The sequence below is a fragment of the Cryptomeria japonica genome, chromosome 4 (genome assembly GCF_030272615.1).
Source record: "Cryptomeria japonica chromosome 4, Sugi_1.0, whole genome shotgun sequence".
NCBI lineage: Eukaryota > Viridiplantae > Streptophyta > Pinopsida > Cupressales > Cupressaceae > Cryptomeria > Cryptomeria japonica.
In genome coordinates, this window is record NC_081408.1 from 333,111,085 (window position 1) to 333,129,148 (window position 18,064).

Genomic DNA, 18,064 nt, shown 5'->3' on the forward strand with positions numbered 1-18,064 from the left:
TCAGTTTAACAAGCATCTACAGATGCTGTTACTAGTTAATTGTTTCTTTGTATCCCCCACATAAACTTCTTCAGCGCACTTATAATTCACACAATTTACACTAATATTAAGTCACTAACCATGTCTATTGCTTATGTGAGCATCAACCTAACCGGCACTAGTGTTCACAATAGATGTTATCAACTTCTTTGACATCTTGTAGAAAATGTAGTGTATCACAGATAGTTTTAGTGCTATTGATTTTTTAAACCATACCAAGTACAATATGATCCCATCTGATGCATACATTAACAAAAGGCGCATAAAAGAGGAATACAGAATTCCTTAAGTCAATCAACTCACCTGATGCATAAAAGAGGAATATAGAATTCCTTAATCAACTCTCTTGGTTTTGCATTTTCTGAAAAATGCATGAAAATGACAGGAACTGCAATATTTTCATTTCTGACCAGTTGTTTTCAGTGTCAAGGTTAAAATTATTATCTTTGTACAAGAGGCCAATATCCTGAAAAGATTGCAAATGCTCTTCACCAACAGAAACGGGTGAGCCAATTTAAAGCAAGTAGCTGACCCAGACCCTATAGGGATGCAATACAATCTATTTCAATCTTTGCATTCAATGGTAACGCTGCAACTTGATAAGTAGAGCGAGCTGGTGCAGGCGATGAAAAATCTGTATGCAGCAAACATAAAGGGCAATCAGTAATGTGTAAGTAATTTGCGGTGTAATCTATTTTTAAACAAAATAGAACTCGAACTTGGTACTGAAACTCAATTTACAATGTACATATATACCATATGCAGCATTTAAATTCATTTGAAAAGAACTATAGGATTGTAAAATAAAATAATAATGCAGGGTCAATCTACTATACTAGGAATAAAAAAATCACACTGGGATTATAGAATAAAATAATAGTAATACAGCTTAACAATAGAGATGATATTCCAGGGTGTTGATCAAACTCAAAACTGCCGATTGCATTCTAACACCTTTACCATTTCTGTTTTAAATAAAGTTGCTTTTTGAAAAAGAAAATGCAATCGATTACTTACAGTAGAGATGAAATATTACATATATTAAAAAAAATACTAAAAGAGGTTGGAAATCCTACAATACTGTAGGTGGTCTAGTATTTGATCTTCACCAACACATCTTAACAAAGAGGGCATTGACTAAAGAAGGGTTCCATCCAGTAGAAAACATCAAAGATAAGTATTTAACCATAGAAAGTCAAGAGAGTGACAAGTTAATCTAGGTAATAGTTGTAGCAAGGAGAGGATAATTCTTCCTAACTTTTTTCGGAATTACAAAAATGAAAATGCTAGATTGAAAAAAAGTACTAACCAGTAGCAAAGAGTCTATGCAAACCACATTGAGTTGCAAACTACTACCAAGGCTAGTATTCAGTCACATTAACGCAAATCTCATCTTAACAATGGTACAATAAGCAAAGATCTAGCCTGATTGGCTAAGAGAGATATTTGAAGGTACTGGTAATGATCTTAAAAAACCAAGTTTTTTCAGGAAAAAATCAGTAGATACCAGAAAAACTTCTTCTAAACTTAAAAAATGCTAGAAAAAAGTAACCACTAAATTGTAGGAATCAATACAAACCATGTTGAGAGGCAAACTAAAACTAATAATTCTAATACAAGTGAGATCCCTGACATGGCCTCATTGCAGACAACAAATTATAGTATACAAAACAAAGATGTATGGTCACGAAATAATATAAGAGAGCTGTACTCAGATTATCAATAAAATTTCAAATAACATGAAGATAGGGAAGGTGCATAATTTTGTCTTACAACAAATAATATTCAGATATCATAGGTACAAGACAATTTAATAATTAATATCTCTGTATGTCCAGAATTTATAATAAAATAGAAAAAGAACACCTACACTTTGCATAAATCTCGTTCACTTTCTTGAAATCATTCAGATCTGCCAACCTGCAACATCAGAAATTTCAAATTGTAAACCTTGAGCCAAAATGAACATTTCACACACAAGAATTATGATGGTAAATCAAAATAGTGCACTGAATCTCACATAATAGTTGTTTTGACAACTGAAGAATAGCTTGCACCACTTGCTTTCAAGATCTCTCCCATGTTTCTCAGAACCTGAAAGCATCAAAATATTACATACCTTTGAAGTCAAAATGCAGATTATGCATAGAAAAAATTCTGACTGAATGCAGGTGATCATTAATTTGTGCTTTCCCATTAATTTCTACAAGTTAAATACAGATCAAAGACTGTACAAGTTTCAAAAAAACAAATTGAAAAGGCCACAAATTGTGAAGTGTGTGCTGTAAAGTATGCGTCACTAATTATAATCGCCATCAAAACAACATGGTTCTTCATTTCCACCTATTTTTCCACTGTCCAAAATTATATTTTGTTAAGAGCATAATGATTAATAAGGGACCATATTCATGGTTAGTGATCCTAAATAACATTTATATAAGTTATAATGGATATAAGGTTTAGCCTTACAAAATATATATAGCTTGGCCATATTATAAAGGAATTATTATTAATTAATATTAGATTATTAATTAAACATCACATCATTTGGTGGAAAGTTGTAACCAATCCTTATGTACTGATGAAATGCATCCACTACCTATATTTAAGGGAGCCTTATGTGGTCAAAAAAGATAACTATTGTGATAGATTTGTGTGAATGAATATTGCAGTCACAGATTGGCAATATGTGAGGCATTTGTGGAAAGGAGAGGAAGGAGATATTGTGAGCCAAGGTCTTGTCTTTGTCATTGTTCAGGCTTGATGAGAATTTTCTCACTATATATTAACATAATAATGTAATGTTTATATAATGGTCATCTTAGTTAGTTGTTTAGTTTTCTTAAATGTGCAGTGATCACAATTTTGGTGACAAGACGCAGTAAGCAACTAAATTTTTAAAATGACTAAGCCTTAAACCAAATGAACTGACGACAAGGGCAACTGTCAATTAGGTGCTCTACCAAAGTTGACATCTAAGAAATGAGCCGGAAAAACTTCCTGACTTCGCACACCAATGCTGGGAAAAGAAAACATACCCCTTACAAAAAACGACAGGGAGACAACCCCTTCCGAAAGGACACCTACACTATGGGAAGCAAAACAAACCAAAGCAAAAAAACAAGGAAACTAAGCTAGAAGAGAAAAGAGACTAGCTATTTACAAGAAGAGACTGATTGTACAAAATGTGGACTATGCGTATGCGTTCCCGACCCAAGGTGATTTTTCAGTATGTCCAGCAGTAACAGGGCAACGGAAACAGTTCTTAGTTTGGCTAGTTTGTCTTTGAATTCTGAAAAGAAAATTTTCAGCTACCACTCTCAGGTTTAACCAGGACGTCGGGTAGTATTATCAGCTGGGGAAGTTCATTTGGTCCGTGATTAATCCATTTACAAGTTGTTTTCCCGGCATATTCGAAATCAAATTGAAAATTTTCAGAATTAACAGCAGGAGGGAAAGAAACAACCTGGCAAGTTTTTGAGACATGCGGGGTGTCGTGTGGCAGAAGATCTTCAGCAGCCTTAGCGGGTCGCAACTCGTGGTGGAGCATGCCACTTGCGTCCGGCTCGTGCAAATCAGCATCAAATTCTTCATCGAGTTGCGTAGGCTGAAAATCGATCTCAAAACCAAACTCAAACTCAGGAAAGAGGGGTGCATCATCTGTTGGTGCATCTTCGGGCTGTATGAACAATGCGGCCTTATGCACATCTGTCAGCACGTCCTCAAACAACAGGGACTCCTTGATCGATTGATCCTTAAAAATGTCCTTGACGGACTCTTGGACTGCATCATCCATTGGTGGGGCGGCTGCAAATTGCTCTTCAACTTGGGGCTGCTCTACGGAGCTCACTTGATCGTTCTCAAAAACATCCTCTTCAGCCTTGTCTTCATTAAGTGCACGGATAGCACAGTCATCTTTTGTCACATCTTTCTTTGGCACAAGGACAGCAAAACCCTTTGCTATTGTACTCTGATTGATTGGTTCACCTTGCTCAACACTTGATAACTCCATCCTAACATCGTCAGAAGGTGTGGTGCTGCATTGATTTTGTGATCTTTTGTATTCATCTGCAACGAGGTAGGCACTCCACACTTTGCTGGTGATGGGCTCTTCTGGCTCTTTCGACAGTCCATATTGGGTTTTAACTTGACTGACTGCCTCCATGCATAGCGAGCAAGTGAATTTTGAGTGTGGGGTGAGGTGAATTCTACACCACCAAGGTGACATCACGCTCTCCAACCACAAACCCTCTTCAAGACCAAACTGGCTTTCAATCAAATGCTTAAATCTTGTAAACTCATCAATGCTGGACGCAGGACTGGGGATATCCGGCTGCACTAGCTCTTCCGATTTGGGGATATCCCAGAAAAAGATGTGTCCTTGCAATGCTAACTCGACCCTTGACAGAAATGTCAAGCAAGTCAACTCATCGTGCTCAGTTGTGCCATGAATCCTGCAGTGAGCTGCTGATGTGAACTCGGATAACTGTCTTGGATACAACTGCAGAATCGGCCTTTGCTGAATTTGGAAAATGTCGGACTGCAGACAATCTTCATGAAGTGGCTGACCAAACATACTGACTCAAAACTCAGAAATTTTTGGTATTTTCAGATTTTCTAAATTTTTTTTTGGCTTAACAAGATTCTTGCATATCCCGAATATAGCATTTAAATTGGCTCAATGGACTGACTTGCTGCAAGGAACCTAACAGGGGCCCTCCTAGCGCCAATTTTGTTGCGCGCGGAGGAGGGTATAAAAGGCTATAAGGTTACTCTTCACAAATATGGATTGATATGATCTGGGTTTAGTTGTTTAGACATTCATCATACCGCCCTCCTTCTAGCACCAATTTTGTTGACGTGGCTAAAGTCGCATCGCTGCAACTCTATCCGGCCAACGCATAATAGAATGATCTCGTCGAGTATCCTATCCTCTCTTGCGTAAGGAAGCCCTAATGTTGTTTTTAATTGATCAAAGGGGACAACCTCAAGGTTCCAAATGTCAGTTCTTGACTGCAGGCTAACTCAACGGTCGATGTGTTTTGCTGGGAGCACAAGGGGACTTAGGTTTTACAACAAGCTGGTCTGATGCGATTCTTGAACTGGGAAATAAAAGCAAAAGAGAAGGGTTAAGAGACCTAAGATTAGCCAGGTCGGTGCGGGTAGATGGATTCAACATAACCAATCCCTGCTTGGCCAGAATAACTCACAACCTCGCAGGAACGTTGCAATCTTCAAGGGGACTTGGAAGATTTTCAGACTGCAAATGCATGGCTAAGCACCCAATTCTGGCGCAGCTCAGACGGACACCTGCAATTGAACTAAACACAATTAAAGGCTCAGACTAACCATACAAAATGATACACAATCAGTATATCCTCAATGGTATGAGCCTGAATCCATCAAATACCTGCACACCCAAAACCAGAAAGATCTATCTAAAATGCTGAAAGAAACCATGCAGACAGAATGAAAACAAGATAGTAAACACCAAATCAATGTCTATATTGATTTCAGCTGCATATTACAACAATTTCTGCAGCATTTCTATGCTATTACTAAAATTTAACCTATTCTAGCTAAAATCTAATAGCCTAACTAGAGTCTAACTATCTGAAAAAAAATCTCTAACCTTTTACAAAAGAAAGGCCTTTGCCTTTTATAGAATTTACATATCTGAATCAATGGCCAGGATCGAATGCATCCAAGGGTTGCAATTTGCCTTCAAAAAGCCTGGCAGCTTTACCCATGCCTACTCAATTCTCAACTATCCCTTCAACCACCATCTCAACTACCTATCACTATTTGGCTTCAATTTGGGCCTATCCGGTAGTTGAACATAACTGACCTGTGTCCCACTTTGTTTCAAAATATCTTCAACGGGGCAAATATCTTCAACGGGGCCCACAGGCAGCCTTACATTAAACAATTTCAGTTTTTTTTTTTAGAAATTGAACTTCTAGAATTAAATCCAGCAGTGTATTCTTCTAAGGATGCACATTTGGGGTGCTCCTGCGTGTTCTTTGGTCTTTGGTCTCGGGCATGGACTTCAACTTATCGTCCAACGACACGTTTCCCAATGCTTGGTTCTGATCCCGCACTCTCGCATCTTCTTCTCCATCTTCCAGCGCTTGGCTTTGATCGTGTGTTAAGTTGTCACTTCAGCTCCCGCCGTTGTCGTTTTCCTGCAAACAATCAATTTCACCTTTGATCAATCAATTTGAAAAATTAAATAAATTAACTTGACATATGTTAAATTTTAAACGACGTCGAGCTTTGTCTCAGTGGAATCCGTGCTTGAGAAGCTCCTTGTGAGATGTATCTTTTAAATGTTTTTCTTTTGCAAGATATTAAGTTAATGTTTTTGCCTTCTCTTTGGAATTTCAGGACCTTTAGGCAAATTGAGAGATGTTGTGCTTCCTCTGAGCAAATTTCAAATGCCTTCATCAGACCCTTAGCTGAATTTGAAGTTAGGATATTCGTACTTTCTAGTTCCCACGTACATTGATCATGACCTAAACCTTTTCACTTGACATACCATTCAACACAATAATCTGCACTTGTTTCCCCCTGTTCTTTCATGATTTTCAAGTCTATTGGACGATTTGAGAGGTCTTCATGTTTTTGGCCTAAAAGGCTCTATTCACGTGATTACATTTAAGTTCAAAAAGCCTTTGTGATGAAATTCGACCAAATGGAAGAAAATGTGCGATTTTGTTGTTTTGATTAAACGCCTAGCCTCTAGAGAAGAAATTCGGCCAATTTGGATCATTTTGCGAGATTTTGCTTTTATTACTTAAAATTTTAAACGTCCCTACATTTGTAAACTTCGGGCCATTTGCTTTGCTTGAGAGATTTTATCTTAAGTCAAAATGCTTTGCTCATCATTTTTTTAAATTCGCATCCCTATATGATTTTCGGACCTTTCGTGTGAATTGAAAGGAGAGACTCAAATAAAAAATTTCCCGCCTTAGCAAACTTCGGCCAGATGTACCCTTTTGTGAGACTTCACCTTAAGTTGAAATGCCTTTCGAATTTCGAGAATTTGGATCCCTTTGTGCGATTTTAAGTTAAAAGGCTCTTCATGAATCTCTTGGTTACTCAATCGGCTTCGGTCGGATTATTTTGGCAAAACGTGAGATTTACAAAACATCTCACCTCTTCTATTTTGCGAAACATCGGATCTGTTAGAGAAAATGCGAGATTTTGACTTCTTTTGATTTTCGGCCTTATGAGAGAAGATTCACGATTCTTAAGCTGTCGACATTTTCTCATTTTCGGCCTGCATGGCGTGAACTTAGGTGCTTTTCGGTTCAGACGGCAAAAATGCACAACTCTGTAAATATTTATTTCATTTTCGGCCCTTAAGTGGATTCGGCAAACTTGTGTGATTTTCAGCGCAATGAAGATATTTGCAAGATTTTAAACTCCCTGGATGATTTCGGGTTTGAAAGACATCTTGTGAACTTAAACTCCTGCCAATTTCGGCCCAAAAGCCGATTTTGTAAACTTTAAGTTGATTTTCGGGTGATTGGGGAATTTTGCGAGTTTTGATGAATTTCGGGCTTCTAGGCCGATTTTAACTTCATTTAAATCCCCCCCTCTTGATGGACTTCGGGCTTGAGAGGCATTTGCAGAGGTCAGGTTTCAGAGTTTTAATCTTGCAATTCGGGCAATTAGGCCGATTTTGAAGTTTTACGACTGATATTTCTGGCTTAGAGGCCGATTTGGATTTTAAGGTCTTTTTGCGTTTTGGGCTTAAAAGGCCGATTTGGATTTTAAGGTCAAACTCGGGATTCAAACTGAGGATACGCGAGTTTCTTTCTTCCATCGAGGCAGACATACACAACAATGGGGGTCCCTGTTTGAAGAAAATGGGGTGTGTGAGCACAACAGTAAGGTTTCCTGAAAACCCTAAGCCTACATTTAAAAAATAAAATGTTTTCTTTGTGCATAAATTTTGTAATTGCCCAAATTTGGGCTCTGTAAATGCTTTGAATACAATTACAATCAAATCTGGCTGCCCAAAAACAAGCCCCCTAGATGGCAACACAAAGATTTAGAATAGAGATAAATATTGCTTGCCCTAAAGCAGGGTTTTAGAAAATACAATGAAAACATATTGGCATACATATCTTTTGCCCAAACAAATCAAGCGTCATGGAGTGTAATGAATGCAAGTGAGAAAAATTCCTTGCACAAATTAACATCTATGAGACCAAGAATCTTTCATGTCTTTTCTTACAAGTCGCAGACACTTGTTAATAGTTCACAACCTTATTTTTATGGCATGATAGTATATATTAATGGTGTTGTTCATGGCCGTTTAAACCCTACAAATAATAAACTTAAGAAAAAAAAACAGTAAGGGTACACTATACAATGGTGCCATGGCCACAATATACAATTGTGCCACGACCACTATAAAGGTCATGATCACCATTCCAAATGTGGCCCCATTATAGTATACCTATCATTGTTATCACTCAACCCTATTGCTATAGGCTATGGCCTCCAAACCCTATGTTAAACAGCTCTCAAGTCATTGCCTATCAAATAGTAACTGGGCTTTGAAATCCTCCTAAAATGCCTTTCATAGCGTTATCATTTCTTAAAAGATTTTTCTTATATAAAGCTTATGATATAATATATAGAAATGACTTGAAAAGATAAATGCTAATATTTTTTAAAAGAGGAGGCATTTATTTTAATCACATACATTAAAAAAAACTAAATATAAATGCAATTTTGTGTAAATTAAAATGACAAATTATTTAATTTGATATAACTTTTAAATATTTTGATTTATTCTAAAATACATACTTGCATTATGTTTCAGTTGGCAATTTAATTCTTTCAATTCAATGTTTTTTATAATACAACTTTTTGTTTAAATTTGATCAAATTTATAAAGACTTCCTATCACTACTTTACTATTGATAGGTAAACCAAGTGTAGACACTAAGATCTCACATATGCTGATCTCCACACCAATGCCCATATCCCGATACCTAACAACATAATCCTCATCCACTCAATAAACTAATTCATTTTACCTTAATTAATCCGCTTTATCAAAATCAAATTGATTAAATAATCTTTATTATTTTCCCAAAAATACTTAAATATTAATAAAAATCCAAATAAATCTATAATCCACAAATATTCTAATAAAAATCATGATTTACACCCCATAATTAACTAATCAATTGACATAACTGATCAATCAATATAGTTAACTTAATCAATCAATTCAGCTAACAATTCGATCAAATCAATCAATTCATAAAAAAGAATGAGATAACTAGCTAATTACTTCCATGAAAATGGGTAATAGCTGCCACCTTTCCTTGTAATCAAGAGGTATTTGATTTTTTGGTTTGAATCACATCTTCAATCCATTGTGTTTATGAAATTCATTTTTTTGTTCTATTGGAGGTGAATATGTGATTAAATTTGGAGTTTGTATTTCATTTGTTGAAATCTTATTTTTTGTTGAATCTCACGCTTACATTCTTGCAGGCCTAGTGGAACTCAAACTCACAATCACCTAATTCTACCGGACAGCTTAAATCACACACACTAAGCTTTGACTTCTACGTTTAAAAGAGTTAAACACTCATTGACTGACATTCTCTAGGCTTGATATGTTGCTTAGTGTGTGTGGTTTAAGGCTGGCCTGATTCTATTTGCTGATAGTTTTCAACTTTTAGTGTTTTTTTTTTTTGGAATTTTCAAACTCCTCTTTCTAGCAATCAAAGGATTTTCTCAAAATTATTGGCCATGACAGATTTGCGACCTACATTGGAGATTCCTAGTGTTGATATTGTAGTGAGATGTGAAGTCATCACTTGGCATCCCTATACATCTGCAACCCTTTGAATTCAAGAATTTCTTAGCCATTGTTCATACTCAATTCTAGTAACGTCAAACTCCATTCAACCTAATGTATTTTTTCTTGTTCAAGCTTATTTCATGAAATGGGCTTGTTCACCAAAGGTTTGATTGAAATTTTCACAAAAAGGCTCAAACAAAAGTCAAAACAAAAGGCACAATCAAAATGAAAAGCCAAAAATCTTTGCAAAAAACAGAGGTGTATTCAATGATGGAATAACACACACAAAACATATCCAAGCAGTCCAAAACACACATAACATTGTTCTACCTATAGGCCAACCCAAGCAAGAGCCTAAGAAATGACAATACACCCCCTTGAGCAAAGCTTTGGGAAAAGTATTCATTAAGCTCCTACAAGCCAACATGATTATCTTCCCACTTACTAAGAATTTTGATGAAAACATCCCCAAACCAACATTGTATAAAAACCATGAATATTGTGAATATCATACCACCAACAAATGCATGAAGCTCAAAAACTATATCCAAGATTTAAAAGACCAAGGCAAGATTGAGATCAAAGGTGCAACTCCGTCTTTTCTTAATGCAGATCTAGGAATTTACTAGAATCACGATCAAGCTTGTTCTTCCTGTAAGCAAAACTCAAAACAAGACAACTACAATCATAATATTTGTTAACACAAAGCCTCCCATAAATACGATTCCGACATAAGCTACATAAATCAGTCCCCTTTTCACATAAATACCATTAAAATCGAGAGCCCTAGTTGTGTTGTAACCACACATTGAGGATAGGTTACTGAAAAATAAATTGAATGAATGATTCAATAATCGGATAATCTATTCAACAATATACAAGCGTATATAAAGAGATTACAAGGACGGGTTCTAAATTAAGAACAAGTCGTTTAAAGTGAACTACTAAAAAGCTAAACGCTAAATAAAGCTTAAAAGCTAATTAACTAAAAAGAAAAAGCTAAATGCTAAATAAAGCTTAAGAGCTAAATGACCATTAAACAAGGAACTAAATATAGGTGACTAAAATATAATTAAATATTCTAATACCCTCCCTTAATGGTCATTCTATCTACTAACTACCCTACAGAAGACACTGCAGGTCTTTTGATCACAAATGAAAAGAACACTTTGCTGCGGTGGAGACCCTCCTTGGATCTGAAAAGTGTTAATGACCAAGAATACCAAAATCCATCCAACCTGACGTTGGGTAACCAAACTGAAACCTGAAACCATAATTTTGAGGAAAATCGGCAAACCCTCCAAAACTGAAGATACAAATCATCATTTTTGTGGGAAACATGGTAAAAAACCCTAAATCGATTTTTGATGAAAAAATCGAACAGAACCCTGAAACTTTGCATGGCAAGACCCAAAACATCACGTGATAAGACACCAAACATCACGCGGTAAAACATCAGACATCACGCGGGAAAACACCAGACAACATCACGTGGTAAAATACCAGACATCATGTGGTAAAACAACAAACCTCATGCGGCAAAATAACAAACATCACGTGGTAAAATAACACTCCCTGATTTTTGAGGAAAAATCAAGCAAAACCCTCCCATGATTTTTTATGTTGAAAAATCAAAAAACCCAACCAATGACCGATAATAATTTTTAAGGAAAAAATTCTAAACCCTTCAAACAATTTTTGAGGAAAAAAAATGTGAAAACCCTGGGACCTGTAGGACGAGGTCTGGCCTAAATCAATCTAATCAAGGCAACGATATTCAGATATCGTGAACATGCACTATTTCCAGGTGTTGTGGCAGTTGTTGAACTTTTGATTGTGTTCTAACATGATGTTGGTCAAAGATGCCATCACGAAAATGGAAGTTGAACGAGGTCAACCTAGTGAAAGCATGAGACAGAAGAATCTAATTCAAAAATTAGAATAGAACCAGCTGCACAAAAAATCTGAAACCTTGGAGGAGAATTCTGACACGAATTCCAAGGCACAAATTTTGAGGTTTGGAAGAAATCCATAAATTAAAAAAATTCTGCAAACTTAAAACAGCATAAACGGTGCCCAAAAAACAGCAAAAATCCCAACGTCCACAAAAATAGCAGAAATTGCAAACTGTTTTTAAATTCCAAGGCAAATTTGCTGGCACAAAATTCGAGGCACAGAAAAGCTCTCAAAAAACCCACCAAGAATCTGAAAACAAAATGTAGATCCGATGGCTCAAAAATCGAGGCATGTAAAACGATGCACCTAGAAAAAATTGACGACGACCCAATTGAGGTCTCGAAAAACCCACCAAGAATCTGCAGCCAAAATAAAATCTCGACATGAACTGAAGGGTCAAACCCCTAATCGAAAATTGCAGAAACTATAGGAAAATTTTCAATCTGCAAAAAAAAACTCTAGGTTGCAGGCCCGAAAATCTCCAGAACCCTAAAAAAACATGAACTGATGCCCAGCACAAAGAAATTCACCCACGAACCAGAAACCTTCAAAAAAGCAAAATCGTTTTTTTATAAAAAAACAATTAAAAAAAATCTGGAAAATATTCTAGAAATAAGGCCATAATTTTTATTAGAAAATTCGCCAAACTTTAAAGAATCCCATCGACCCGCTCTAATACCATGAAAAATAAATTGAATGAATGATTCAATAATCGGATAATCTATTCAACAATATACAAGCATATATAAAGAGATTACAAGGACGACGTTCTAAATTAAAAACAAATCGTTTAAAGTGAACTACTAAAAAGCTAAACGCTAAATAAAGCTTAAAAGCTAATTAACTAAAAAGAAAAAGCTAAATGCTAAATAAAGCTTAAAAGCTAAATGACCATTAAACAAGGAACTAAATATAGGTGACTAAAATATAATTAAATATTCTAATAGTTACAATCTCAAGAGCCCCTCCATGCACTCCTAAAGACAAGTATGACCTTATTGAACAACTTAAGATTCTTAACATAAAAATCAATCCTAGATCTTCTAAAATCATCTAACATTCATCAAGACATTAAATCACGTGTTGAAGGAGTCAAGGGTTCACAATGACATAAACCCCTCTCAATTCCAAGCACTTATTACCTATCTAACCTTTGACAATCGCATCACCTTCAGTTATGAACACACGCCATCTCTTGACCCTTGCCATAATCACTCACTCTATATTGAAGCCATAATCACTAGACATAAGATCAAGAGGGTACTCATAGACCATAGTTCTAGGCTCAATCTTTGCACCTTACAGCCAGTTAAAATTCTTAGATACAAAGAAAAGGCCTTGGAACCACATATTGTCACAATTAAGACTAATGCAAAACAAGAGACAAAAGGTACCATTTGTCTCCCTATCCAAGTTGGAGTCATTGTACGTAACACACATTTGATCTTGACCTTCCATACAACAATCCTATGTAGGCCATACCTTCCACATTTCATCAATGTCTTAAATTTTTCCTTGAAAGAATTGAAATCACAATTCCCTTAGATCTACACCCTTTCCAATATCGCAAAATGTTGGAAGGCGAATTCCAAAGAATTCCAAAGATAACGGTCCACTCACAAAATGATGAGGCTCTCCACAAACTCCTAGGTGCCAGATATTGTATTCCTCTAGAGGACCACAAAAAAGGATTTGTTATTAACCTCCACACTTTAGCATGCTTTGTAGAGTAAGAGGAATCTTTCGCTCCACTTACCACGAAGATATCTTAGAAATCAAGGGAGCCAAGATTGGGAATGAACATGGAAACTTTAGAGGACACATTATTCAATGAAGAGGTTGTTAGATGGGTCCACTCTCCTGGTTTAGGATGGTATTGACAATAACTTGGACACAAAGCATAACCAAAAGCTAACTCAAACTGCCGCAAGCATGACCCTTTAAGGACTTACATCATGACCTCAAAGAATTCTTAGACATGTTTGCATGGTCCTATGCAGATATGCCAAGGTCAGATCCTTCTCTTGTCATTTATCATTTGGTGGTCAAACCAATTGAGTAGAGGCTCCAAAAAAAGCACCCTAAGATAAGCCCTCCTGATTAAAGAGGAACTAAAGAAGCTATAGGATGTTGGTTTCTTTAGGCCAATTCATCATTTAGAATGGATCTCCAATACAATACCAGTTGGCAAGAAGACAGAGGGAATCCATGTTTGTTCAGATTTCCAAGACATCAACAAAGTTTGTCCCAAAGATGATTTCCCCTTACCCAATATCATCACAATAGTTGATACCATAGCAGGGTATGAAATGTTATCCCCCATGGACAATTTTTCAAGATATGATCAGATACAGGATTATATTGAGGTCGATATGATGTTCCTTAGCTTGTGCTCAAAGGAAGTGGCATTTATTTATCCCACAAATAAATAGCTCTGATTTTCCAGGAGACTTCATGGATTGAACTAAATTTTGAGTTGCTCATCTTCATTGAGTCTTCAAAGCCACATACTTAGGGGTTCAAATATACATTTATTCTGTAAAAGCCTGCTCCTTCTACAGGCTGCCAACCTTTGAATGTTCTTTAATGGCAGATTTGCTCTTATTTTTTATATTTTCCTTTTCATAGTTTTTGAGATTCCATTGAGGGTAATCTTTAGCAATTAAATCTCAAATCTTCACAGCATTCATTTTTAGATTTATATCGTAGGCCTTGTTTCCTTTGAAGGAGACATACACAGAATATGGTCTAGAAGAAATTGCTTGTCAAAGAATTTGTTCAAATTGGTGCTTGACATCAGAAGCTAAGTTGCCAGTTTAAGCACAAGGTTCAGGTTTGCCAGTACAACAGATTTTTTTCTTGGGTTCAGTGGGGCTGGGTATGGCCATACTATATATATAAAATACAGTAATTAATATATGAATAATAATAACATTATAAGATTATATAAATAAGATAATAAAATAATTAACATAAAGCCTAGAAAAATTAATTTTTTTATTGGTGGAAGGGATTTGGCCATGCAATATTTGGCTGCAAAGAGTTGAATTTGCGAACAGGAAACTGATGACACGGATGATAAACAGCAGCATTGAAAGCACAGGCTACCTATTCAGCACTGTCTTAAGAACCCAGCCACATCTTAGCTCTGGAATTGAGCGTTCTCACTTTGGAAACCCATTTCCTCATTTTCTCAACCAAACTCTCTAAATTGGCTGCTTTTCTCTCTGTATTTATCAAATGGTTGACTGCAGGTGTGATGTTGTTGAAACTTGAGCTGATGTGTTCATCTTTCCACAAACCAGAATCAAAGATTTCAAGCACAGGAAAGGTGTACTTGTTTCTCCTGGCTTGCAAGCTCAAGACAGAGGACTTGGTCACTGGCACGGAGTCAGTCCTGTTTGCCCTGAAAATTTGAGTTAAAAAACATATTTTTTTTCAAGTTCAGCCATACAAATCCAGGGCATATTTATCAGGAACCAGGACCCACATCAATATCATCCTGTCCAATATGATGATGGCACCCAAAACAGCATAACCCATTAACTTAGATCAAAGGGATTGTGATCTTCCACAGGGAAGTCTTCTCGTGTTTGAAAAAAAAAATTCCTAATACAAACCCTTGTGAATTTATTTCCTACATTTGATGATTGCTGTTCTTTTGGCTGTGATGTTTAAACTCCTGTGACAATTTTGGCTTGTAAGCTGTATTGATTCAGGCTTTAGGTGCATAATTCTGCTCCAAGCCTAGAAACATGATCAATTTATTTAATCTGATTTTATTAAAGTGTTTTCAAATTATAACCAGGTTTTTCATTTTATCCTAGATTAGTTGGCACAGGTTAATTGTGCTATGCATACTTACTTGGAACTTTATTATCACCAATAGTCAAATGGACTTGAAGCTCCATTTAAATCTCATTATAAGGCATCAACCAAATTCATGGAAGCCTAAGTCATAAATGTGCGCAATTTCAACGTGAGGTCAGATCTGAAAGAATCTATTCCATAAACTCAAACCCAGTTTTTCTATCCATTATGATTATATCGGCAAACTTGACCTTAAGGATACTAGAATAATATTTACTTTGTTTTTGGTTGAAAACTCAACAGCTGAGCCCAGAGGGCATTATAGATTTTGGAAGAGTGCCACTGGGAGGGTTGCTCCTGTTGATTCAAGCTTTTAGTGGTCATTCTGCTTCAAGAAAATTGAATCTTTGTCAAATCCAAGAACTTGCTAACCTGGCCTCTGCCATAGATGTGCCCTGAAAGTTCCTTTAAATCCTAACCATGGGATGCAGATATTCCACTTGATGTTCAAGAAATCCTGAAATATGTTCCTTTTGATGAAAAATCAGACTTGTCAACCTAGAGCACCCTGAATGAAGGGTGAAGGAAATGGTATAGGTTGCTGTGATGACTTGAATTTGGTATCAACCCTACCATAAATATACCATTTTCTTCTCCTATGAATGGCTGAAAATTTTACCTTAGAGAACTCCATGTGACTGGGAAGACAGCTGCATAAAACCCTTAGAATTTTCAACTATGATTCAGAATTTAGTAAAATCTCCTTTAGACCTTGATGGCATCTTTGACGAAAGCCTGCCAAGAGTGATGGCAGAATAGTCAAAAGCAATGGGAGAGCTGCTGTCGGACACCTCCATTTTCAGCACAAACCCTTCAATACCAGCAAGCCCTAATGCTGCAAGAACAAACTTAATACTGCCTCCTCACTTTATTTTTAAAAGAAATGTAAAACAATAAACTACTTGCTTCAATATCTTCATCACATATGAGATCTTGATTCTTCTAAATGTCTAACTGCTCCTTTCTTTTATTGCATGGAACAGGCTTTGGCAAGTAATCCATTTTTCATGGCAACTTTGGCATTGAAAAGGGATATTCTCATAATCCAAAGGTTTCTTTATGTGAGCCAACTTTTGGAATCGATTGTGTGCGAGTTTTTGGGTCAACGTTTAGGATCACACTACGTGATCCATCATCAGGATGAATGAGAGCACAAGAAGCAAAAGATTGAGTGAGTGCAGACTAGGAGGAGACATAAAAAGAGGGGGATGAGAGAGAAAAATAGACCAAAAGTACAAAAAGAACAAAAAATAAGAAAAGGAACCAATAAAATAAACTAAAATACAAATAAAAGAAAATAACAATAATCAAACAAAAGAAACAATAAAATACACTACACTAAAGAAAGAAAGAAAAGGACTTAACAAAAAACCAAAAAGTCAACACTATATATATATATATATTGATGTTTTTTTTTAAAATGCTTGTTTAACCACGGGCAATGATTTGCCCTCCCACCCATAGAGAATTCACAATTGTGTCCCCCAAGCATCCTGATATCTCAATCTGCAATTGTATTCCATTGTTCTTATGCCTTGTTGAATGAGATCATATATCTCATTGTATATGTGAGAGGTGACTTTTCACCAAGGGTCGCCACACTTCACATGTGACCCTATTAATTTAATAATTATATTATTACATAATAATATAGTTATATCATCTCACAATAATAATATAATTATCACATAATAATATAATTTTATTATCTTACTATAATAATATAATAATTCAATTTTTTTTTATCAATATAATTATTATAATATCAATAATTATATTATCACAATATTATAATAATATAATTATATTATCTCAACCTTTATGTTATCTATGTTGGCCTGAAGGAATCCGACCATAGCTACAATAACATTAACACTCCCTCTTAGCTAGGGAGGAATCCTTCTCGATATTTATATTTAATGAAGCACTTCTTCATTAGGTCGGCCCAAACAAGGATTCGACTTTAGCTATAAACATCAACACTCCCTCTTAGCTAGGGAGGAATCCTTCTTGATATCTGAATCACATAGTGACATCCACCATGGCTACTCCTAGAGGGTGGATCCATCATGGTTGCACCCATGAGTGGAACTACAAATGAACACAACTACCATGGCTACTCCCATGAATGATGAAAGAATAGATATCACCTCACCGTGACATCAACCATTATTGTGATGATTGACAACAATGGCTACATTCATATGTGGAAAGGAAAGATATCACCTCTCTGTGATATCAACCATCATGGCTTATCCATAGATATCACCTCATGTGATATCCACCATTATGGCTTATATATATAGATATCTCCGCAAGTAATATCCACCATTATGGCTTATCCATAGATATCACTTCCACCAT

At 36.0% G+C, this 18,064-nt stretch overlaps 1 protein-coding gene across 1 annotated transcript in view; it reads right to left on the reverse strand.

Moving 5' to 3' along the window:
• Positions 1 to 211: 211 nt before the first annotated feature.
• The window catches only part of LOC131063589 (reactive Intermediate Deaminase A, chloroplastic), a 59,333-nt gene continuing 41,480 nt past the window's right edge, over positions 212 to 18,064 (reverse strand). The window contains exons 4-6 of the mRNA XM_057997452.2: positions 2,060 to 2,133; positions 1,910 to 1,959; positions 212 to 673 (exon numbers count right to left, since the gene is read on the reverse strand). Of these exons, the coding sequence (XP_057853435.1) occupies positions 579 to 673; positions 1,910 to 1,959; positions 2,060 to 2,133 (219 nt within the window). The 3' untranslated portion in view covers positions 212 to 578. The remainder of the gene's footprint in view (positions 674 to 1,909; positions 1,960 to 2,059; positions 2,134 to 18,064) is intronic.